The sequence below is a fragment of the Canis aureus genome, chromosome 6 (assembly GCF_053574225.1).
Source record: "Canis aureus isolate CA01 chromosome 6, VMU_Caureus_v.1.0, whole genome shotgun sequence".
NCBI lineage: Eukaryota > Metazoa > Chordata > Mammalia > Carnivora > Canidae > Canis > Canis aureus.
The window spans coordinates 1,098,372-1,122,478 of NC_135616.1; the positions used below are offsets into that span (position 1 = coordinate 1,098,372).

At 55.9% G+C, this 24,107-nt stretch overlaps 1 protein-coding gene across 7 annotated transcripts in view; it reads left to right on the forward strand.

Annotated features, from left to right (window-relative positions):
• Nucleotides 1-24,107, forward strand: part of CTIF (cap binding complex dependent translation initiation factor) — a 282,695-nt gene that overhangs the window by 182,824 nt on the left and 75,764 nt on the right. For 5 of the 7 annotated variants that reach the window (XM_077899773.1, XM_077899779.1, XM_077899776.1 and 2 more), the window contains 2 exons: nucleotides 8,325-8,817; nucleotides 11,422-11,721. In XM_077899773.1, the coding sequence (XP_077755899.1) occupies nucleotides 8,325-8,817; nucleotides 11,422-11,721 (793 nt within the window). The remainder of the gene's footprint in view (nucleotides 1-8,324; nucleotides 8,818-11,421; nucleotides 11,722-24,107) is intronic. The other 2 variants (XM_077899775.1, XM_077899777.1) reach the window with 1 other exon arrangement.

Below are 24,107 nucleotides of genomic sequence, written 5' to 3' on the forward strand. Positions count from 1 at the left end.
GGGACCGCCAGAGGCCCGATGTGGGCACAGCCAGCCGACGCCGCCAGGATGTTGGCCCTTGTGACCACGGGGAATGTGGTTGCATGAGCTGCAGTGGCATCCCGGTTCTCTGAACAGTGGGAGGACCTCAAACAGGCACCTGCAAAATCCCGTCATCTCACATCTCGGGCAGTCCCTGAGCGTGGAGACTGATGGACTCCTGGAACAGGTCTCATCACTAGCTACTTGGGCAACCTCTCTGAACCGTGGCTCAGTCACCTGTGCCACTGTCACATACGGTCACTCCACAAGCATCACAGCCACCCCTGAGACGGGGCCACACAGCTGGAGACAGACGCGGAGCCGCACGCCCGTGGGGGGCCTCGAAACAAACCCAGGGGATTTCCATCACCTCCTCCAGCCCCGAGCACACAGTAGGTGCTCAGTCAACACAGGCCACCAGGACCCTGTGCCTCTGCCAAGCCAGTGGCACGTTGCCCTGGGGTGGCTCCCCGAACCTCCCACTTTCCCTGCTGAAGCAAACAGGAGCAGGCGTGTGTGTGGCCAGGACCCTGGTTCCCAGGCGCCACCTGCCCACGCTGAGCTGGGCGGCCCGGAGCTGCCGAGGAGCCCCGGGGACACACAGCCTGTCACGCTCTGGCGCTGCCCCCGGGCTGGGGCGGGGAAGGTGGCACCCCGCACAGGGCGTGTGTAGGTGGGCAGGAGTAGAGGCGCCTCGGCTAGTAATGAGCAATCATCACTTTCTCTGACGGCAAGAAATATGAGCCCCTGCATAGTTTTAAAACCACTTGCCCTAGGAATTTTGCTTTCAGAAATTTTTAAGCAGACCTACAAATTATGTGGTAAAGTGTCCGACATGGAGAGAACCATAATAAGTCAGTGGCCCTCGGAATATCTCATTGGGAACAATTATGAAATAAAAAATGAACAGAGAGACGTTTGTCTGCATTCGGACTGCTGTTAGAATCATTTTTTTAAAACAAAATCTGAAGTTATTCTCCCTACACCCACCTCCCAAAATGCAGCTGTGGTGTGGGGAACTTTTCTTTTTCTTTCTTTCTTTTTTTTTTTTAATAAAAGAGCGCAATCTTAGAGTGAAACAAGACATCTGATTTCAGAACCCAAAGAAGAAAGAATAAACTAAATGAGTGGAAAAAGCATGGAAAAAGCATACTGACAATTTCCACTCTCCAAAAAAAAAAAAAAAAACAACAAAATACAAAAAAACAAGGCATTATTTCCCTAACAGCAGGTGTTGCCAGTAGCACAAGTGGAATATTAATCTACTCTCCTGAGCCATTCCTCTCCCCTCTACCGCCAGCACCAAAGGAAACTTCCCTAGAGAGATTAGAGCATAATAAGCAGACAGGGAGATGGATTTTTGCCTTTTTGTTTTATTCTATCATCTATCTATCTATCTATCTATCTATCTATCTATATTTTTGCTCGCGAGGCTGCAAAATGGCCTGTCTACTATGTTTCCAGAACCTGGCCCCACACATCCGTACATCAGAGACCAAGTGCTTCCTTGCCTGGCCACGGGAGCAACTCCTCCACAGCCAGGCCAAACCTAAACCCACAGGTTTCATGGTAAGCGGCCAGCTGGCCCCTAAAGAGAGGTATTGATGAAACCCAGGACCAACAAACACAGAGGAGAGAGGAGCTGGTTTTGGCTGGCGCAGCTGGCAACCGCTGACAAATATTTGTGAATGGCCAGAGCAGGGAAGCCTGGGTCTCCAAGGTGGGGGCCTGAGGCCCAGCTCCCCCCCCCCCCCCGGCTCCTTTGATGGCGAGGGCCCTCTCGGCCCTTCTGTCCTAAAGGGCTGGATCGTGGATCGGAGGGCAAACGGGAGGCAGTCAGGAGGTGGGTGCTGGTGCTGGGACTCGCCAACAGGCTGGGCACACTCTGGAGAGCATGTGGGACATCACCTCATGGAGCCTCAGTTGACTTACTTGTAAAATGGGAAGAAAGCTCCTTGACCAGCCTGTACATGGAGACCGGTCCCAACAATCAGTGGTCCTGAAAGCTGATCCGAGCCTTGAAGAGGAAAGAAGAAAGGGAAAGAGAAAGGCTTCATGCCCGTTGCCTCCAATGGCAACTGGCTCTTCCATGCCGCCCCTCCCAAGGGATCACCCAGCCGTCCAGCACCCCCCCCCCCCGCCCCATCAACCCTCTTCCTTTTGACTCCGATATCTTGACTGCCCAGTTAGGAGGGGGCCCTTAAGGATGGACTCCCAGACCTCCACTCCTGCTTGTGGACAGCACTCCGTGTGTGCAAAGGGGCTGCCACCAGGCCAAATGGGTCTGAGCACACCCTGCCTCAGCGCCCGGCCACCTGGGCATTGTTGGTCATTGCTGGCTGGCTCCGAGGGCCAGCAAGAGCAGCAGAATGTCTGCAAGACCGAGCTGAATTCTTGCTGAGCCCTTGACCCCCAACCGTGTAGAAATTCCCTCCTTCCTCCCCCAGGTGGAGAGAAGTTTTGTTTTGCTTTGTTTGGGGGAGGGAGGCGCCCCCCCCCCCCCCCCCGCAAGAGGGAGGATGTTGGGCAGAGACAGGGAAATCCCTGATATAGCAAGTGGGAAGCCAGACAGTTCAAGACAAATGATGGGAAGGCCTTGGTCAGCCATCCTTTGGGGGCATTCCTTGAGCCATAGTTGCAAATTTTCTAAATAAGGATGGGAAAAGTCGTGAGAATCAAACATTATCTGCCAGGGAATTTCCAAGGTTCTTCTCTTAAAAATTACTCATACTCAGAACAAAGAGAACGGTAGGAGAAAGGGCAAATTATGAAAGTCATTGAAAACTAAAAGCAGGGGGAGGGTTCCGGTCTCCGTCGTGTGTGTACCCCGAGGAGCCGGAGGGCTGTGGAATTCCTCCTGGATCTCCCCATGGAGGTGGGTCTGTGCTTCGCAGGTGACTCGAGTCTCAGGCATCTGGACCTAGGTCTGGGCAGTGTGAAAGCCAGTTGGCGATCCTGGAAAGAAGCTGACCCAGTGACTCACTTGGCGGACGAGGCCCAGTGCTTCCTGGGCGCCTGTGCGCGTGATCCCTGCCCCGCACCGTGAATGCAAACTGACCATCTTCCAGAACTTACAGCCTTGGTCCCTTGATGGTCTCTGTTTTTAGGATGAATCCACTGGGCAATAAAATGGAGAGTTTTAGGCAGACCAGCAGAGCCGAGGGGTGTTAGGTGGCAGGGCTGCCTCTTCCACGCAGGTGTCAGGGCAGCATGGCTCTTTGCACCAGCGATGCACGTCAGACCCAATGAGATGGAACCTGGACACCCAACGATGAGAACTACCACGCAGGCCTCACGAGAAGGACCCAGGGCACATCCCGGCAGCCTGGCTCAGTTCAACGCACCAGGCTTCTGCGGATGTTTCTACAATGACTCTGAAGTTGTTAAAATAAATACAGACAACTAGGAACCCTGAACATTCTATATAACAGCAAACACAAGAGGACTCCGAAAGCCGGGGAGAAGCAGGCGGGCTGGAGACCGCGGCACCCGAGGAATGACACAGTGGTAACTTGCTGCAGTTTTCTGGCCGGCTGCGCAGACCCCAGGCTTGGAGCTAAGGAAGCCAGCAATCCAGAAACGCCGCTCGGCCGAGGGAGACCAAACAGCCCCGACGAACTCGTGCCATGTAGCCAAAGGGCCGGGAAAGAAGGACCTGCTGCTTCACAAGGCAGAAAACTCTTGGATGAGGCAAAGCTCCCAGAAAAAAGATAAATAAAAAAGCAGGCTCGGGCCTGACCCACACAAGCAAAGGCCAAGGAAGGAGCCAAAAGTTCACACTCACCAGGCTGGGAGGGGGTGTCCAAGGCTCCAGCAGGGTGGTGTCAGAGAGGCTGAGTGAGGAGCGGGCATGCGCTCCTGTGGGGTCGAGCACTGCCCCCATGTCTGTGGAGGCTGCCCGGGGAGCCTAGAATCCCACTGCCACCCCCAGGGTCAAGGCTCCCTGCTCCCGGTGATGTCAGGAGGGGCCACGTGGGGAGGAGCAGTGTGTACCCTTCCGCCCCTGCCAGGGAGGCGTCAGTGTGGAGGCCCAGAATCCTCCCTGCTCACCAGCAAAGAGGAGCCGCTCGGGGTGTCAGAGAAGGCCCAGGAGGGGACCCAACCTCTACTCCGAGCCGTGGCAGCCCTCTCCGCTCCTGGGGCAAGGTCCGAGGAAGCCAGTTCAAACAGTTCCAAGGCTCTGGACTTAAGTCCACACTCACATAACATAATACCCAGAATGTCCAGGTTTCAACCAAAAATCTCTTAGTCATGTTGACACCCAGAAAGATCTTGACGGAATGAAAAAACACAATCGATCCCAATACCCAGAAGACAGAAATGTTAGAATTATCAGACAAAAGACTGTAAAGCAGCCAGCATAAAAATGCCGCGCAAAGAACAATTAGGAACATGCTTGACACAAAGGAAACGTTAGGCCTTGGCAAAGAAATAGAAGCTATAACAAAATTACCAAATGGAACTTAATAGTTGCAAACTCAATGCATGGGCTCAAGGGCAGTAGGGATGGGGAAAAACCAGCACCGTGCAAGCAAGGCAAATGATCCGATCTGAGCCACACCGAGAAAATGGGCAGAAAAAGGGCAAAGTGAACAAGCTTCTGGGACCTGGGAATCCGTAATAGCCTCTCTAACATCCGTGTTCTCAGAATCCATTCAGTAGAAGGAGGGAAAGGATGGGTTTGGAGTTACCCAGAGAAATAATGACTACAAGCAGCTTGTGCATTGCTGGTGGGAATATAACCTCTCTGGAAAATAGTTCAACAGTTTGGGCTTTTTTTTTTTTTTTTTTTCTCTAAATAAGCGACTACCCTGGAGCGCCTGGGTGGCTCAGTTGGTTGAACAGCAGACTCCTGGTTTCAGCTCAGGTCATAATCTCGGAGTTGGAGAGGCTCCACACTCAGCTAGGAGTCTGCTTGGATTCTCTCGCTCCCTCTACCCATCCTCCTGCACATGCTCACTCTCTCTCTCTCAAATAAAATCTTAAAAAAAATATTATTATTATATTTATTTATTTATTTATGAGAGACACAAAGAGAGAGGCAGAGACACAGGCAGAGAGAGAAGCAGGCTCCCTGCAGGGAGCCCAATGTGAGACTCGATCCCAGGACCCCAGGATCACGCCCTGAGCTGCAGGCAAACACTCTACCGCTGAGCCACCCAGGTGCCCCTAAATAAAATCTTTTGTAAATTTTTCCAAAAAATAAGCAACTACCCTGTGACCCAGCAATGGCACCCCCCAGAGAAATGAAAACTTATGTGCACATGAAAACCTACACACAAATGTGCCTAGCAGCTTTGTACATGGGAGCCAATACCTGGAAACAACCCAGATGCCTTGCAGCGGGTAAACACTTAAACTCACAGATGCGTCCACAAGGGAACACAGCTCAGCCATAAAAAGGAGCAAACTATGGAACATGCAAACCACATCCTCCCCCCCAAACTGGGATGGGATGCCTCTCCAGGGAATGATGCTGAGTGAAAAAGCCAATCCCCCCAGGCTACATACTGTGTGATTCCATTTATATAACTTTCTAGAGCTGACAAATTGTAGAAATGAAGACTGGATTAGTTATGGCCTGGGGGGCTCAAGAGGAGGGGCTAGAAGGGGAATGGACACCTCTACAGGGGCAACAGAAAGGCATCCTAGGAGCCATGGGAAGGTTCTGTACCCTAGTCAATGTCAAGATCCCATTAGGATCTTGTACCTCAGTCCTGCAAGATATTACTGTGGAGGAAACCAGGTACAGGATGCAAAAGATCTGTGTTATTTCTTAACAAATGCATGTGAATCTGTAATTGTCTCATAATAAAAAGTTCAGAAAAACAAATCCCTGTCCGGGGCACCTGGATGGCTCAGTTGGTAAGCATCAGACTCTATCTCCGCTCAGGTCATGACCTCAAATCATGAGATCCAGCCCCCCGCGGGTCTCTGTGCTAGACGTGGAGACTGCGTGAAAGCTCGTGCACTCTCTCTCTCTCTGCCCCTCCACCCCTAAAAAAGAAAAAGAAGTTCACGTTCACTTAGAAAACACAAATTTAAAAAAAAGAAAAATCTTCATCCCATCCCAGAGATAACCACCATTAGTATTTTGGTGTGTCTGCTTCCATATTTTTCTATGCACATAAATATTTACCTTGAAAAATAGCACCATGCTACACATTCTACAACACATGTTTTCTTCCATCAACAGAGTGAAGTCTTTTTTTTAATATTTTATTTATTTATTTGAGACAGAGAGAGAGGGAGAGAGAGAAAAGAGAGAGAGAGAGCATGAGCAGGGGGGAGGGGCAAAGGGAGAGGCCTGCTCCCTGAGGAGCAGGGAGCCCGACTTGGGGCTCCATCCCGGGACCCCAGGTTCATGACCTGAGCCAAAAGCAGACTCTTAGCCGACTGAGTCACCCAGGTGCCCCAATCAGAGTGAAGTCTCATCCTGTGTTCTTAATGTTCGACATTCAGTTTCCCGCAGTTAAACAGTGCCGTGGTGAGCGTCCTTGTACCTACATCCCTTTTTTATTTTTTTGATTATTTCCTTTGGATAAATTGCCACAAGTGGAATTACAAGTTCCAGTGGTTTACACATTCTAAAGGCTCTTATGACAAATCGTCAAATTCCCTCCAGAAACACACTGATTTCTGCTTCTAAGATACAGTGCGTTGTTGTTATCATTTGTGTGGAAACAAAAGGCTATACTCCTGTCTCTCACTTAACAACTTTAATTACCACCTGAAAACCCTGCCAGTAGGGAAAGCTTTTCAATGGAAAAAAAAAAAAGTTTTCATTCATTTTAATGGGAAAGTGGTATGTTTAACCTCAACCCCAGATGCCTCCAGATTTTCAGATACAAAATATCGGGTGATCGTCGTTCAAACAGTTTACATAAAAGTGGGCTTAAAGTAAATTAATACCTTTTTGTACAGAAAATGCGTTGCAATGAAGGTCTGTTGTGCCCATCGAAGAGATGGGTCACAGACGAGGGTCATTCTTTAGAAGGTAGTCTTCTTTCTGCAAGCTTGCTTTACTGACGATGCGACGTCAGTTGAGGGGCTCGCAGTCGTCCTGTTCTACTTTTTCACTTCCCATAAAGTCATGACATGGAAAACACTGGAAGGGTATACATGCAAGGACATCCGGAGACGGAAGCAGCCTTGGTACACAGACTGGAGGGTCCCCAGGATGCCCCCTCCCATCCCTTGCTTGCCTTCAGTGCACACATCAAAACGTTTGGGGTTCATCCCATGTGCACACCTCAGTTTTGTTCCACGTGATATTATCTACCTTAGCAAATAGTGTGTCCAGTAGATCAGCGAGTCAAGTGTCACTTTTGTATGAGTTGGCTCCGACTCCCGACTCCCGTAACAAAATAACCGATGACAGGGTTGGCTAAACAACGGAAATTTTGTTTCTGAGAATTCTAGAGCTGAAAGTCCAAAGTCAAGGTAGCTGCAGGATTAGTTTCTTCTGAGGCATCTCTCCCTTGTAGATGGCTGTCTTCTTGCCACATCCTCACATGGTCTTTCTTCTGTATGCCTGCAACCCTGGTGTCTGTGTCTACATTTCCTCTTGTTGTAAGGATGCCACCAGTCAGATTGGATTGGTGCCCACCGTCGTGGCCTAAGGGATTAATTTAATCCCCTCTTTAAAGACCCAATCTTCAAATCCAGTCACATTCTGAGGTCGTAGGGATTGGGGCTTCAACATATGAATTGAAGGGGACGGGGACGCAAAATTCAGCCCATAACAACCTCTCCTTGCGTATTTTGTCGGTGGGCTTAGGGGGTGGAAATGTCAATATACCCCCAAAAATGGTTGCTTAACAAATGATAGAACTTTACAAGAGCCATTATGGTGAAAATTCATTAATAGGATATTTGTTACCAGAAGCAGGTCTGAGTGTACATCTTTGCTGGAACATGTGCCTGGAATATGTTTGGAAGATGCCCCCACAAGGGTAACCATTGCTTCCAGAGTAGCTGCAGGGTGGCTGTGGCCCAAGTCAGAAGGATCTACTCCTCTAGGGCTCGTTTTAACTCTGCTCCCCACACATGTGCTGACGTGTGTTCCAATAAGGGAATAAAATAATACTTTAACGCAAGGACCCATTTGAAGCCCTCTGTAATCCCAGGGACCTGCTGTATCTGCAGGCCCTACAGAGCCTGGCACAGAGGAGGTGCTCAGTAAGGGAGCTGAAGGAATGAACGGATGAACGACTGACTCAGTGAACCGCTCTCCTAGCGCTTCGCCCCGGGGACCCTGAGCAGTCCTCCCAGTGACCCTGTCTCTCTCCTTTGGTTTGCAGACGGCAGCAGAGACCTCCAGGAGGGAACAAGCCCCAGCAGCACAGTGACCACCAGCCGGGCAGTGCCAAACACAACAGGGACCACCAGAAATCCTACCAGGGGGGCTCGGTGCCCCACTCCTCAGGAAGGCCCACCCATCACGGCTACAGCCAGAACCGGCGCTGGCACCATAGCAACATGAAGCACCCACCGGGCGACAAGGGGGAGGCAGGCGCCCACCGCAATGCCAAAGAGACCGTGACCATGGAGAGCCCCAAACTTGAGGACGCCCTGGGGGACACCGGGCACGGCGGCCTTGAGCCCCCCCGCAGCCCTGATGCCCCCACCCCAGGGGCTCCTGAAAGGCTGCCCCCGCAGCAGCCAGGGGGTCCGGAGGCTGAGACAAAGCGTAAAGACAGTATTATTCCCGAGCGCATCGGGGAGCGGCCCAAAATTACCCTGCTCCAGTCTTCCAAAGACAGGCTGCGGCGAAGGCTGAAAGAAAAGGTACCGGTAATTGAATTTTTGTTGTTCTCTTGCACCAGGGAGGACGGCACGAGGTAGGCACTTCGGTGGGTGGGCTCGGGTTTGAGGTGGCCCATCACTGCCGGAGGGACACTCGGCCACTCAGCGGCAGGCCCGGGCCAGCTCTGCGTGAACCCCTCGAGCACCTCCCATGGCTTTCTAGATCCCACGGGAGGCCCAGGTGGGCACCAGCCTCAGCCTGAGAGGGAAGTAGGGAGGCAGGTGCATATGCCAGAGGACGATGGGACGGGTGCGGGGAAGGCCTGGCTCTCTCTCCAGTCTTCTGTGCAGTCAGACACTCACTGCCCTGGTAGTGCAAACAGGGCATTTGGGGGAACCTCAGAATTGATACAAGGTGGACCAATGCTTCTCCCCCAGGTAAGTGCCAGCCTGCTGCGGTCCCCGCCCGGGTGGAGAGGGCAAAGGTGAGTCAGGAAGAGTGCAGCAGACCTCAGCTTTGTGTGGTTCTCCTCCTTCATCAGTCTGCAGCCAAGGAAGGGCCTAAGGGACAATACTGGAGGAAGCCTTCACCCCTGGCATCCCGCAGGTGCCGCCCTGCACTGGTGCAGCCCTGAGAGTGGGGACCTTCTTAAATGTTGCCTACCCCTGCCCCGAGCCTCTCTCTCTTCACTTTACCCCTGGCCCTGGCTCCCAGAGTTGGCCTGGCTCACTGATTCTGGAGGATATGTCCCTGTGCCTCTAGCCAAGGGATGGGGCTCTGTCACTGGCAGCATCAAATCCACTCTCTTACCCTGAGGAACCATTCCCGAGAAAGGCCGATTTGTCCCCAGACCTCCCCAGAGTCCTCCTTCTGGGGCTTCTGCAGAGCTCGAAGCTCTGGGCATCTCCCCGGCCCCTCTCAACTGCCTGCCCTCTTCTACCTTTTGCCCGAGAAGCCAGGCCCAGTCCACACTCAGGCAGGACAAGGCAGGTCAGGCCTCTCCCCCAGCCAGGGCTTGAAGCGGAGATGCTGCTCCTGGCATCTTCATGGCCCTGAGCTCCCACCACACTGCTCCCTGTGGGGCAAGAAGCTGTGAGGTCCAGGAGGAGAGCTTCGCTCATTTCCTTACTTTTCAAAGGTGTAGCCATTCCCGGCTGGTGGCCAGTATGTCCTGTTCTCCTAAAGACCTTCCAAGACCTATTCCCACAGCCTGGCCAGGGAAGGGAGGTTATTAATTACATTCCCTCCGTCTCTACTACATGTAGCTGTAGAGTCATGGAGGGGAAACAGCACAGGCTTTGGAGTGCAGCAAACCAGCTGGTGCTCATTCTGCCTTTGACTGGCTAGGTGAGCTTGGGCAAGTCACCTAACCTTTCTGAGCCCCAGGTGACTCATCTGTACACACCTTACAGACAAACCATGAAGATTCAATGCCATGACATGTGGAAAGGCCTCCTGAGTAGTGGTTATTTTATATGCAGACCGCTCTTCTGCCCTGGGGCTCAGATAGATGGAATATGTTTGGAAGATGCCCCCACAATGGTAACCCAGATAGATGGGCAAGGAGGGGATAGAACCCATACATGGGTTTCAGGGACTCTCCTTCGGGGAGCCCCCCTAGATTCCTAGGCCAGGAGGACATTGGTGTAGGTGGTGGCAGGGCTCAGGAAAAGCTGAGCCCTGCCACCAATCTCTTCATCTCACCAGTGAGTAAACTGAGGCCCAGAGAGTGAAATTACTGCCCACAGCCCTATGACTAGAAGCAGAAAGCAGGTTCTAGCACCCTGGTCTCTGCCTCCCAGCCTAGAGCTCTCCGTGTTGAGAACAGAGGGGCAAGCATGGGACCTCCCTTTGTATCCCTGACCCTGCCCTTCTGCCCTCATCTCATATGCCAACAGGTAGGGCCATTACATTCTTGGCCATCAATCTGTGGCATTTGAATAGATACTTTTGAGACCGTCAGATACCATTTTCTTCCTTCTCCAGCCTGGGTCTGACTCACTTGCCTTGAAACTTCTTAAAGGTGTCGAGTTTGTTGTTTGAAATTTCCTTCCTGGGAGTGGCAGTCGATTTAGTGGCACGTTGCAGAATTTCTTGGTGGATAGCATTTGTTCTAGAAGTCCAGCAGGGTCTCCATAGGGCACAAAACCAGGGCCACAATTGTCCTTGGACTGTAGGAACCAGGAGTCTGGAAGATAAGATTTAGCCGATCCATGGACGCCTTTAACCAAGGTAGTGGGCATTCTGGATACTTCCCTCCTTCCTGCCCTCATTTTCCCTTAGACTCAGTATTTCATTTGTTATCTTATTTCATCTTGTACAAACCCCTTTAAATCATTTCTAGCTTGAGGCATTTTATGGGTAAGTAGACAAACACAGCCAGTATATATGAATCCTGGGTAAGTGCTAGAGCTTGCAAGAAGGATCAGCCCCAGATGCTACGGGAGCCAAGAGAAAGGTCAGCAGAGGACCCTGGGGCTCGAGGGTCCCTGGTGGAGGTCAGCATTCCCAGAGGTGCCAGACCCCAGATTCAAGAAGGTAGGATTAGATCCGTTCTGGGGGCAGCAGCCCTCCCTCCACTGGTCCCCCGTCCCCCGCAGTAACCTCGGCTCCACTCAGGTGCGCCTCGGTCTGTCTCCCATGCCCCCCAGGACGAAGTGGCCGTGGAGACCACCAACCCTCAGCAGAACAAGATGGACAAGTTGATTGAGATCCTGAACAGCATGCGGAACAACAGCAGTGACGTGGACACCAAGCTCACCACCTTCATGGAGGAGGCCCAGAACTCGACCAACTCTGAGGAGATGCTGGGGGAGATCGTCCGGACCATCTACCAGAAGGCTGTGTCTGACCGCAGCTTCGCCTTCACGGCCGCCAAGCTGTGTGACAAGATGGCACTCTTCATGGTGGAGGGGACCAAGTTCCGGAGCCTGCTTCTCAACATGCTTCAGGTAGGCAGACACCACCTGCCGTGCCTCCCCTCCCCAGACCTCCCCCCGCCCCGCGCTGCGGGCTGTTACTAGAGAGAAGGCTGCGGATTCTGACCACGGGTGAACTTTCCCCAAGTTCCACCCCAGCTTGATTAATTATAGAAAATAAAGAGTCACTCGAGGGGCAAGGGGCGAGTGCCAGATAGGCGTGTGTTTGCGATAGTGCTCCATGGTTACGACGGACCGGTTTAATTTTATAGGTGTTTCATGTTTAACCAGCCCCTCCCTCTTTCTATTTCCACGATAAGAGAGCTGACGCTTGGTCTTAACCAGTCTCTATGTTTGACCTCTCCGCGTCCCAGCAGACGCGAGCGTGCTGTGGACTTCTCTGCCCCCTCTTCTTCCTGCCCTGGACCACCCCCCCCCCCCCAGCCCCCGGAGGTGGTGTAACTGGTGCTTAGATGGCTGTGAGCAGAAAGCGTTTGATCTGGCTGCCGATACACTAAGCTTCCCGGGACCACTTTTGAGGCAGAGGGAAAGCCTCGAGATCAGAGACTGTCTCATTCCTTGGTGCCTTCTCACTCAGAATCCCTCCAGAGAGCTCAGTCCCAATTCCCCTCCGTTTCTTCCTCCGCGGGGCTGGCGTGCAGTGCTGGTTTCATCAGCATCGGCTGATGTGTCGTAGGTTCCGGTGTGGGCACTAGGCTGAGGCTGGCAGGCAGGCCCTGGTGCATCTCATGGGCTCGAGTCCAGTACCCACTCTTCTGTCTCAGGTCCTAGCAAGTGAACTGGCGGCGTCAGGGAGAGCCAGCAGGTGGCATGGCACGGCCACCACGCTGGGGGACCCTCGGCGGGGGAAAGTCGTTTCGACCCTGACTTTGTACCTGGGACTAGTTGAGATGTGAATTGGTTTCCAGGTCACGTAGGACAGGAGGCTGGGAGGTCAGACAGCAGAGTTGCAGGGCTGGAGGGGACCACCTGCAGGTCTGTCTGAACAAGCACAACAGTGTGATGGGTCACCCAAACCACAGCACTTCCGAGAGGTGCAGGGGCTGTCTCCATGATTATACCCAGACACCAGGCGCTCACCCAGGCACGCGGTCACCCTGGGCTCAACCACCTGATTCGACGTCTGCTGTCTCCTCCCCCGTCACAGGGAGGAGGGAGCCCCCTCTGTGTGCTGCCCATAGGGCTCTTCGCTGCTGTCCTCCCCTCTTGCTGGGGAGTCTGCTCATTGCAACCTGAGACCTCGCTGGCTAGCCCTGGCTATTTCTTTCCAGCTCCAGGCCCCGATCAGGTTCCCATTCCTGGATCGCCCACGCTCCCCTGGTGATGAATTCCCGCATTACCTGAGGGATTTGCACATCGGGCATGTTCCTCATGGGCCGGAATGTCCTGGGAGTGTGTGGAGGGCAGCGGCAGCAGGGAGCGGCCTGTCTGCCACGTACTGCCGGGCATGGGGAGTCAGGGAGGGATCGGCCTTCAGCTTTGGCTCTTGTTCTTTTTCAGAGAAGGGCCAGACTTGTAGACAATGGCTGCCAACCCCAAGCAATGTCACCGGAGCCGGTGGCGGAGGGACAGACAGGGTGTAGGGGCAAGTGCACCCAGCTGGGAAGGGCGCTGGCCATGGGTCCGCCCAGGTTCCTGCCCGGGTCAGGCATTTCGTCCAACGATCTATGGTCGGAGCAGCCTTGCCCACAGCGTCTGGCGGGGCGTCCGTCCTGGGACATGCTCAGCCACAGAGGGGTCCGTGGCATACCCGCCTGTCCATTGACCGCAGGGCAGGCTGGCTGAGCACAGCAGGAAGGGAACGTGTGTGGCCCCGCTGGACTCAACGAGGCCTCTTTGTGTCCTCAGCTAATAATGTCGCGTGGAAATAGCTTTGCCAAGAGACACAGTCTGGCAAACATGAGCGCGGGGCAAGAGCACTAACCTGAACGCCGGGAGATGGGGCTTCTTGACCTGGACGAGTAGTTGTCTGCTGGAGCTGGGCCTCGGGAGGGGCTGGGCTGGGCTGCAGGGCTCTCATTAGTGTCCCTCATGGGTTCCCGCTGCCAGAGATGAGTCAGGGGCCTGGAGGTCGGGCACGAGGGGCCCCATGGGAGCCCCTCCTCCCTCACTTTCTCTGAGTGCCGCTGCTGCAGAAGATGGTCCTGGATGCCCCTTGTCCTCAGAAACCCACCCCCCAACAGCCTGGCTCAGTGATACCTACGGCTTGTGCTTTGGGAGCTAGCCCAAAAGACCCGGCCCTCCAATGCCACCTTGTCTCTGGGGCAGAGGACAGCTGTCGGTCCCACATCTGCCATTTGCCTGGGTGGAAGATTAGTGGGTCAGATATTTAGAAATCTAGAACTCCCCAGCGAGCCCCACGCACCCCCTCTCCACCACCTGCAACCCCGGCTTTCAAATAGGCTGAGGAGAGAGCCCCTTGAAGCCCCCGTGGGGAGGCTGGATGTGCTCCTGATGGGGAGGGAGTCAATTCTCTGGACACAAGGTCCAGAGGAAGCCAGCCCCGTGGGTCTGATTGGGCGTCCTCGGGACCTGCTGCTTCCCTCTGGCCCCGAGGAGGCGGCAGATGGAAGTCAGCTTCCCAGGCAGTATGATTCACGGCCATCCACCACCCCAGGCTCACAAGGTACAAGAAAAGAGGGAAGCGGATGTGGCTCATCAAACCCCACTTGCCTTCTCAATGCCCACGGGGGTGGCTTTTTTTCTTACTTGCCTTCATCTTCTAGCAGACCTGGTTTGTATCCCTCTCCTGGCCCGGGCCGGGCCCACCCCAGGGCTCTTCCCTCCCTTTTCTCCCTCTGCAGTTCATACTTAGCTCCATCCTCCCCAGGCCCACTGCCATTCAGTGGCCTCAGAGATGCCCCTCGTGTGGCCAGACAGGCTGCTGCCTTGATGTCAGAGCCCCAGCCTGGGATGCTGGCTGCAGTGGGGCAAGGGTGTGACGTGCCCTGTAAACACAGCTTTCAGCACGGGCTTTGGACCGTGCCCTCCTGGGCGGACTGCTTTCGCTGCCCAGGTTTCGGCTGTGGGGGCCAGCAGCATAGCAGGAGAGGGGCAGGCTCTGCTGTAGTGGACCCTTTGGCAGAGGCGTGAGAGCTGCCTCCAGGAGGACTGGGGTAGAGACCCTACAGGGTGACAAGTGGGGCCAAAGGGAGGTCAATGGACCTTCCACCTTTCTCAGCCAGACTCAGCATCGTCATCTCAAGGAGCCCCGGAACACCGCCCCCATAGGCCGTGACAGTGCCAGAGACCCTAGGCTCTCAGTGGACCCATCACCCACCCCAGACCTCAAAAGTGGTCTTTCGGTTTTGATGTTTCTTGTAAACATAAAATTTCTACTTAGTAAACAGACATTTCTCCAACGTCTGTTATGCGATAGGTCAGTGCTTCTCAGACTTGATTGTGCTTTCGAATCACAATTGTGGTATTTCACTTAAATGCAGGTCCTGGTTTGGTAGCTGCGAGCACACCCTGAGCTCTTCGGGTCTACCTAGGTCGAAGGTGATGCTGGTCCTATTGGCCCAGGGACCTTACACTTTGCAGTCACGAGGCGTTGTATTGGGTGGCTGATGGTCCGTGGGTGACGGGTCAGCTTCACAGTTGGGCCAACTGAGGCACTGTCTTCTATTGGTGTGATTGTCGGGTGTGGAGAATCCGGCCTGGGAACTCTGTTTCAGCCACCAGGTTTTCTGTAGGCCAGTGGTTCTCAGCCCAGGCGTCCATTAGAATCCCGTAGAGAGGAGCTTTTAAAACACCGGTGCCGGGGTCCTGCCCCAGACCAGTCGCATTTGGTTCTCCGGGGACAGAATGGCCATCTTTCCGAAAGAACTCTGTGCCACCCCCTTCCCCCTGCCCAGGGATTCTGCTGTGTAGCTGGGTAAGCACCACTTGTTAGGAAGATACTCCAGAGATGCCCTGATTGGGCCACCATGGTCACTTAGGAAACAGCTGGTCCTGCCTGTCATCTGTGAGCCACTCAAAAAATCTGCACCAGGTACTGGACTCTTTGCTGAGTAATGTGGGGGACACAGAGCCTGAACTAGTGAGTGGACACCAGAAAGCAGGAGACATGGCAGCTGGGACGGTGCCTTCACCGCACCGGGCCTCGGGTTCCCGTCTGGACAGCGAGGAAGCTGTTCCGGGCTGTCCCAGGGGGCCCTTTCTCACACCTCTCGCCACCGCTCCAGGGGATTCCTCCTGGAGCCACGCCGCACTTCCCAGGCCGGAGCCCAGGGCTACCTCTCCTCACCAACGGCCCTGTTCCCCTCTGTCCTCGGCTTGTCTCCCCATGTCCTTTCCCTTGTTCTTGGCCTCGGACGTTTGTCGGAGCAGCTATCACATGTTTTAGGAAAAGGACCTCACTCTGAACCTACGTGGCTGGGGTATGCCAGAGGCCAGGCCGCCCAGTGGGGCCAAGGACGTGATCCGCTTCACTGCCTCGCATGTACCACTCTGCCCCCTCCCACCCAGCTCCCGGCCTTGCGTTTGCAGGGTCCCTCACCCACTGGAGTGTGCACACTGATATCCTCTGACCTCCAGGAGAATGTGGGTTGCCTGGGACCCCCGGGTTACAGAGGCCACCAAAACTCGGCCTCCATCCTCACAGGGAATTGCAATATGATGATGGGGTTGGGGTGGGAGGGGGAGGCTCCAGCTTCACGAGGCGGGGGAGAATGACTGTGCCTCTTTTTATGGGACCTTTGGAATGAGAGGAATTGGAGGCCTGAGCTCCCTCCGCCCCCCGCTGCTCTGTCACCACCCCAGGCCTCCCACTTGGGCTCCAGGAGGGCTCCTCTGCCAAGATATGGCTGGGTAGTACGAGTTCAAGCCCTCCTCTGTTGAAATGTGCATGCCCTGTTTAGCCAAGAGGTGTCTGCATCTGAGCTATGCAGAGCAAAGTATTATTAGAGCAAGCATCAGTATGTCTGGAACCGACCCCAGCTCTCCCTAGCAACCGTTGCCAACAACACATCCAACAGAAGGATGCGATACCTTTTTTGAAAAAAACAAAAAAGCAGAAAAACAAAAAAAAATACTCCTCTCAACTCAAGTCGTAAACACAGCAGGGCTGTTGGGAAAAGAAACGCCGAGTCAGAATCTGGCGTGGGACCAGATTTCAAAATAAATTGCTCTCCACCAGCACCTTCTATAAGATGGTCTCTTAAAAACAAACAAAACAAAACAAAAAACTGGCCTCAAGCTAGAGGACAGATAAACTCTTGCCTTTCTGGCTGGGGTCACCAGGAAGCTCTGTGTTTGGGGCTTTGGATCCTCGGAAACTCCACTGGGTGGTGCCAGGGGCTGCATGGGGCTTCCGTGGGGTCTCTGGGAGTGATCTGAACTATGGGTTTTAGGCCCAGAAAGCACACTCAAGATTTCCTGGTCTGGCTGCCCCATCAGCAAATCAGAACCCTAAGACACATCTTCAGGGCTGTGTGACACATACACCTTCCTCCTGCCCCATTTCTCCCATCCTCTGTGCCCTGTCCTGGTCTCACATTTGCTGCCTTGGGCACAGGCACTGGGCCATCCTTCTAATTGCTCTCATCAGTGAGAATGTCCTTCTCTCCTAGTTATCCCACAGGAAAATTAAGCTTGTTCCCCTTCACCTACATTCTGGAGTTCCTAATGCCCATCTTTTACAGGTTGAGGGGGGAAGAGGAGTGAACCCTTGGGGTCATCAGCAGCTCCAAATGTGAAGTCCCCGAGAGCAGGAGTTCTGGCTGCATTGGCCTCGGGACTTGGACGTCGTAGGTTCTCAGGAAATGCTTGTCAGGGAGGGACGGAGACCTCAGCCCTGGGGCCAAGCGCTCCCCCGTGTGTGTTGGGCTCCCCCCTTCCTGAGCCCTTCATGTGTGAATGTCAGGACTCTCTCTGACCCGGGTCCCAGGACAAGAATCCTTCCCCATGTTTACAGATGAGAAAAGTGGCTCAAGAAAGCTGCAAGCCTTGCCCAAAGCCATGGGGTTGCACCCCACGCCCCAATGCCACCCCGCAGACATAGGGATAAGGGTCAGAAAGTTAGAAAGATCAGGAGTCTGTCTCATGAGGCTGTCCATGGAGATTCCAAAACCCACCCTTCTAGAATAATTCCACTGCACTTGCAGCAGCCTCTGAATCTGAGCTTTCTGGGCCAACGGGGGCTGAGGGTGTGTGAGGAAACCCCTTCCCATCTCTGCTGGCTCTATCCAGATGAACCCCAGAGCTGCAGTGCCCAGGGTTGGGTCCGGTTCTCGCCCTCGCACCCTCTCTGCTCAGCCCTCCCTCGCTTCTGCATGCCCACTGGCTGCGCCGATGTGCACTCCAGGCATGTCAACTAATTTCGCTGTTGGCCCGAGCTGGGCATACCCAGAGATAGAAGCACATTGTTCTGTGCATTCCAGAGCCGAGTGAAGCCCTGGGCCGTACCCACCCCGAGTTCCCCTCCACTGGCTGCTAGAAATCACGAGGGGATAAAATGGAGAGCTCAGGGCAGTGCAGACCGCTCCCCATGGGCAGGCAGTGCATGGCCGTCGCAAAGACCCACACAAGGCCTTTCTTTCTTTAAAAAAAAAAATTAAAACAAGTTGCCCCACCCGCTGGCTGGGGTGTGAGCGCCCCTCGAGTGGCCCACACTGAAGCCCTCGCCCTGAGGCCGTGGGCCGGCACACACACGTGCCCCCAACGGGGGGTGGGGAGCACCAGCCAGTCTGCCTCACTGCCGTGGGAGACCGACTGTCACAGCCGCGTGGTGCCCCGGTCTGAGTCGCGCAGGTACTGCCACTGTACCGGGGTCGGGAGGGGAGCCGGCGCTTGGCCAGTACCAATAGTCCGCCCGACCCGACCCAGCAGGGACACGCTTACTGCTCACCCTGGCCTTGGAATGAGGGCCTCATGCCTCCTCTCCAATCCTCTCCCTCCCAACAGACCCGGGGCGCTGAGCCTCCGCTGCACACCTTGCACCATGGTGGAACCTGCCTGTGGGTCATCGTGGTGCACCTGCCCCCCCACGGCCTTCTCCCCATGTGTGCGGGTGGGGAGCATGACTCAGAGGCCCCAGGTTCCTCAGGTTGTTCGACACGGGGTAGGGTGCTGAGGGCGGCGGCGTCGGCAGGTGGGGACACGGTGGCTTTCAAAAGCGCTATATGGCACTTTGGAAGGCTGGGTGGGACAGAAGCGGCCCGTGACTTGAACGGGAAAAAGGCATTTTGAATTTTTCATCGGAAGATCAGAGGAAAGAAATGATGATAGACTCAGTAAGTCACAGAAGGAGCCCAGGGCAGCAGCTTGCCCGCTAGAATTTTCCCGTCGGAGGCTGCATCCCCTGGAGATTTGGGAGCAAAGACTGTGTTCCTGTCCTCCCTGTGTCCCCCCACCCTGCCAACATGCAGCAGGTCCTGGGCAAGCATCAGGTGGTTGATTCCGGGAGCCTCCGTCCAGTGGGGACAAAGGAGTGTGGGTGTCTGCGGAAGGAATGGTTCAGTGTCCTGCTCCTGCCCATCTCTGGGCCTGCAGAGCTTTACCTGAGTCAGAAGTAGTTTCGCCGTCACCCGTGTCCCTTGCCAGGCCGTGTCCCCCTCCCTGCATGCCCTCACCCCCCGTCCTGGCTTCAGTTCCCTGCTCAGTCCCCTGATAGAACCGAGCTGGGCGCTTCCCTGTCTGAGGCTGCCGTGCCCAGGCAGGCCCTGTAGATAAGTGGGTTATAGGAGAAGGCCAGCTCGTGTGTCCGGGGCCCCAGAGGGTCACCCCTGGCTGGCGAGCAGCTCCCCCCCAGCACCTCCTCCTCCCCCCTTCCCGGAGCCAGGCCAGCCAGAGCCGGATCCTCCCTGCGGTGCAGCGCAGCGAGTGGCCAGCCCCCAGCCGCCACGGGAATCCGAGCTATGCTAAGCCACTCGGGATCGCAGCGTCGCTGCCCTGCCCAGGCACGGCCAGCCCGGACGGGGCGCCTCTACCTGCCATGGCCGCCTCTGAAAAGCTGGCACTGCCCGGGCTGATGGAAAAAATCTCCCCACAGGTTATATAACCACTTGCCACCCTGTCCCTGGCTCCCCAGGGAGGCTCCTGGCCACCACCAAGGAAGAACAGCCGTCCTCTGGTGGGGAGGGGGTGGCAAGAGCTCCCTCCTTCAAAGAGAAGCAAATAGCTTTGAATGACTGACCGAGCCCCTCCTCTGAACCCAGGTCCGCAGAGCCCCCAGGACACTGCCGTTCGTCTCCACAGGGCTCTGACACCTGCCCCCGCCCGCAGAGTGACAGAGGCTGGTCCGGGGACCTGGACCCGGGAGGAGGGTCTGAGAGGGAGAGCAGCAAGGATGGTGTCGCTGCTGGCTGGTGTGGTCAGGTTCACTTTCTTTAACTGGCTTTTTTTTTTTTAATCGTGATAAAATATATGTGATGTAAAACATTTTAGCCACGTTTAAGCACATCACCAAGTGGCATCAGGTACAACCGCAAGGTTTCAGGGTCTCCACCACCCTCCACCCCCAGAACCTCTCCTCATACGCCGAACAAAAGCCCCGTAGCCTCCGAACCCTAACCCTGCAGCCCCTCACCTTCTGTCTCCGTGACTCTCGAGCTCTACACACACGGCGCGTAAGTGTGATTCGTAAAATAGTTGTCCTTCCGTGTCTGGCTTATGTCACTTAGCAAAGTGGTTCTGAGGCCCACCCGTGGGGTAGTACACGTCACAATGTCCTTCCTTGTCACGGCCAGATGATATTCCGTTGTGTGGACCTGCCGCAGTTTGTCTCTCCACTCGGACGCGTGGGCTGTGTCCTCTCCTGGCTGTCGTGAGAACCGCTGCCAATGGGCACATGCAGGCATCTGCTTGGCCCCCTCTTTCCGTGCTTTTGGGCATACGCTCTCGATGTGGAATTGCTGAATCACATGGAAATGCTGCTTTTAACTTTTTAGGAGCTGCCACACTGTCTTCTAGGAGGTCATTTTTGATGGGGGTGAGGTCCTGAGCCAGGACACAAGGAAACAAAATGCCAAGGAGAGACAGTGGGGACACTGCCCGGCCTTGGAATCCAGGGTGTAAGTGGAGAGTCGGGGGAAGTCCAGACAATGGAACAAAAGGGTTTGGACTTTATGAAATAGGACCAGGGAGTCCTGGTTGGTTCTTGAGCTATCACATCCCCATGTTAACTAAAAATCAGAGAACGGTGTGGACCCGTTCTGTAGATCACCCATCTAGCCGTTCCTTACTGTAGACAAGAGCCCAGAGGGCCAGGGAGGTTAACAGAAGCCATGTGTGATGGATTATAGGATGTTGTGCTTGGAAGCCCCTTACATTAGACAACCCGGAGTTTCAGGTGACCGCGGGGGTCTCTTTGCAGAGGGGGGCTGCCCCTCGGAGGGCTGAGCTGTGGTGGTGGGCCTTGTTCCCCATCCCTCTTCTCCGGAGCCTGCTCCCCAGTCATCGGTGTATGAAACGGTGGCATTCCAGCCACCACCCCCACAATCTGGAGGCAGGACACCGAGTTTGCCCGCTGCAGGGCCTGCGGGCCAGTGTGGAAGAGGTGCCACTCTACTTCCTTCTGCGAGCGCCAGGTGCTTCGGGCTCTTTAACCTGAAGCCCCCGTATGAACAGGCTTCCCAGCCAAGGGCAGTCAGCCATGTTCCAGAGGGGGCACCGGGCAGGCCTCCCATGGGGAGCATGAACAGGACTCTGTCCAGCATGGCCCCACTCTGGCACCGGCCCCCCACCCCCGTGCTGCTGCAGGCACATCCTCCCCCTCGCCCTTCCTTCCCCTGTACCTGCGTGCACTGGCCGTGTCCTGGGGGCCTGGCGAGGATGGGGTGACCTATCAGAAGTCAGGAAGTGTTGGGGGGATGGAAAGAGGAGGACCGGGCAACAGTGTGAACAGCCAGCAAGAGTGTCACACTTGTGCTGAACTTGCTGCTTTCAAGGCAGCTGGTTTCCATCGCCCTAGACAAATAAGCGGTCAGAAGTCCTCCCAGCTGCCCTCCAGGCGGCCCCTGAGCCCTCACCAGGCGTCCTAGGTTACAGAGTGCAATGCACGGGGCCCTGGGGAAGCCCCTGGCCTCGCAGATTATCCTGTCCTTGACTGTCCCTGCCAGGACCAAGCACATCCCAGAGGGCTCGTGCCACGATGCGTGTGCAGGCCTGGGTCATTTGCAGCCAGTCCTGTGAGGCAGAGAGGACACAAGAGCCATGCACACAGAATGCATGTCAGCTGCCCACTACTCGCTGCATGGTGCCCAGCTCGGCCCAGGGGCAGGGGTGATACGGAGGGGAGAGGATGGCATAGGTAGTCCTCGAGGCGGCCAGGCTCCACAGAAGCTGCTGTGTCTGTGCTTGGAACAAGTGCATTCTTGCACAGCTGCTTGTAAGTCAGAGCCCCACGTGGTGGACTGACCCCATCAGACAACGGTCATTGCATTACTCTGGGTGCTGACAACACCCTGATTACCAGGAGCGCATCTCCAACTCAGTGGAGACGCAGAGTCACTTGGAGCCCAGCACGTAGGCCGCGGACCTGCGGACGACCTCCTGCGCGCAGTGTAAGGACTCGCTGATGCACTCCGGGGTCCAGCAACCCCCGGCCCAGCGTCTCACCCTGGTTCTGGCTCCCGTCCCCCCGGCGGTCTCACACGCCAGCTGCCCTCCGCTTGCTCTCCTGTAAACTGGGGTGATACTAATACCTGCCTCCTACCCCCGCTCACCCCATGGACACAATCATCGTTAACATCTATCAGAACGCGTAACATTTTGCCGGCATCCTCTCGAGGCTCCTCCTCCAAGAGGAACTTCTGAATTTCACAACATCCCATTTTTTCCTTTGGAATGAAATCCCATTTGTCAGAGTGCCTAGGAGGGCTCCCCCGCCCCCCAGACCTCCTCCAAGCCAGGGGACCACCAACTCCCGCTAGAACTTGGGATTCAGCTGTGGCCTTGTGGTTAGCCCTGGGGTCCGGCTGCAAGGAAAGCCCTCCCAGGAGCCGCGGGGCTGACACTGGGTGCCCTGTGCTCAGCACCGTGAAACCCCAGCGAAGCAGGGGCACCTGCCTCTAGCAGATCATTAGAAGACTGCTGGAGGGCAGAGAGAGCAGTTTTGGAAAGTCAGAGAAGGCCGCAAGCCTTTAAATGCTAACGGCTCAGGAGGTGGCCTGAGAGAAGAGACAAGATTTGGGGAGCAAGAGGAACACAGGAGGGAGGAGCCAAAGCAAAAGCTTGGAGCTGAGAGGAGCCTGGGGGGCATAGTTGGGGGGGTTGGGTCCCCGGGGAGGGGGCGGGGATGAGGCAGATGGTGCCCTGCCAGCCTGGTGTCCAGAAGGGTGTCCAGGGAGCACCAAGGGCTCCGCCAGTGTAGACAACAGCCGGTGTGAGGCTGCCCAGCCCGGTGGCCACCCCAGGCCACAGTCGCCACACTGGCCCGTTCACTACAAGCCAAGATGGTTCTTCTAACCCAGACCTAAAGAGTCGCATGCTCCCTGCGGACCTGTGGACCACCTGGGGCCTAGTGGGTCTGGGGCTCTGGCCAGCCTGCCGGGGGAGGGGTGGGGCAGACACCAGGTTCACTGGGCCGTGGGGTAGGTGGCCTGGCAGTGGAGGGCAGGGGCCCAGGCAGCCTCCCGTGACTCTCTCAGCCCCTCCCTGCAGACCAGCTGCCCCAGGGAGCATGTGGCTGGGGGTCTCTGTGCAGACCCTGGTGCCGGGCCACCTCCTCGCCCTCTGCCCTGCACAGCCAATGACGGCAGAGAGCCAGGGTCGGGGCGGTGTGCAGGGCCGGGGGTGCGGGGCAGTGTCACCAGGCCTCACCCCTGGCTGCCCCCTCCTCTGCGAAGGCACCTTGGCCTCCTCCCCCACGATGCACTTTCCGGCCTGCCCCAGGGGACAAAGGCACCTGGGCCCTTGGTGCTGGGCCTCCGTATCCTTGCGCCCTCTGGGGGTCCACCTCCCCCTGGGCAGCGGGGCTCCGGGTGTCTGGCTCCCTCCGCCCCTCTGGCTCCTTGGGCAGACATGCTAGGCACACAGAATGCATGTCAGCTGCCCACTGCTGACTGCTGGCCACTGGGTTGACCAGTGAAAAGCATCCCCCCCAGCAGATCCCGGCAGACACCTCGGGGTGAGGGTGCAGGTGGGGGGAGGTCTACGGTGCAGTTGGCCCCTCCTGCCCCTGCTTGCCCTTGCCTTCCTGCCCTCTTGCCCCTCCTGCCCCTCCCCTGCCCCGCCCTGCCCCTCCCCGCCCCTCCTACCCTCCTGCCCAGCCTGTGCGGTCTGTGCCCGCCTGTGGGCAGAGAGGCCTGCAGGGGGCGCCAGCACACAAGGCTGGACTCACCTGCCACGGCCCCTCCAGGGCCAACCCAGCATCTTGGCCTCCTGGGGGGTTCCTACCAGGGAGACTGAAGCCAGGTGACAGCAGGTGACGCCCCTCCCAGCCCCTGCCACCAAGC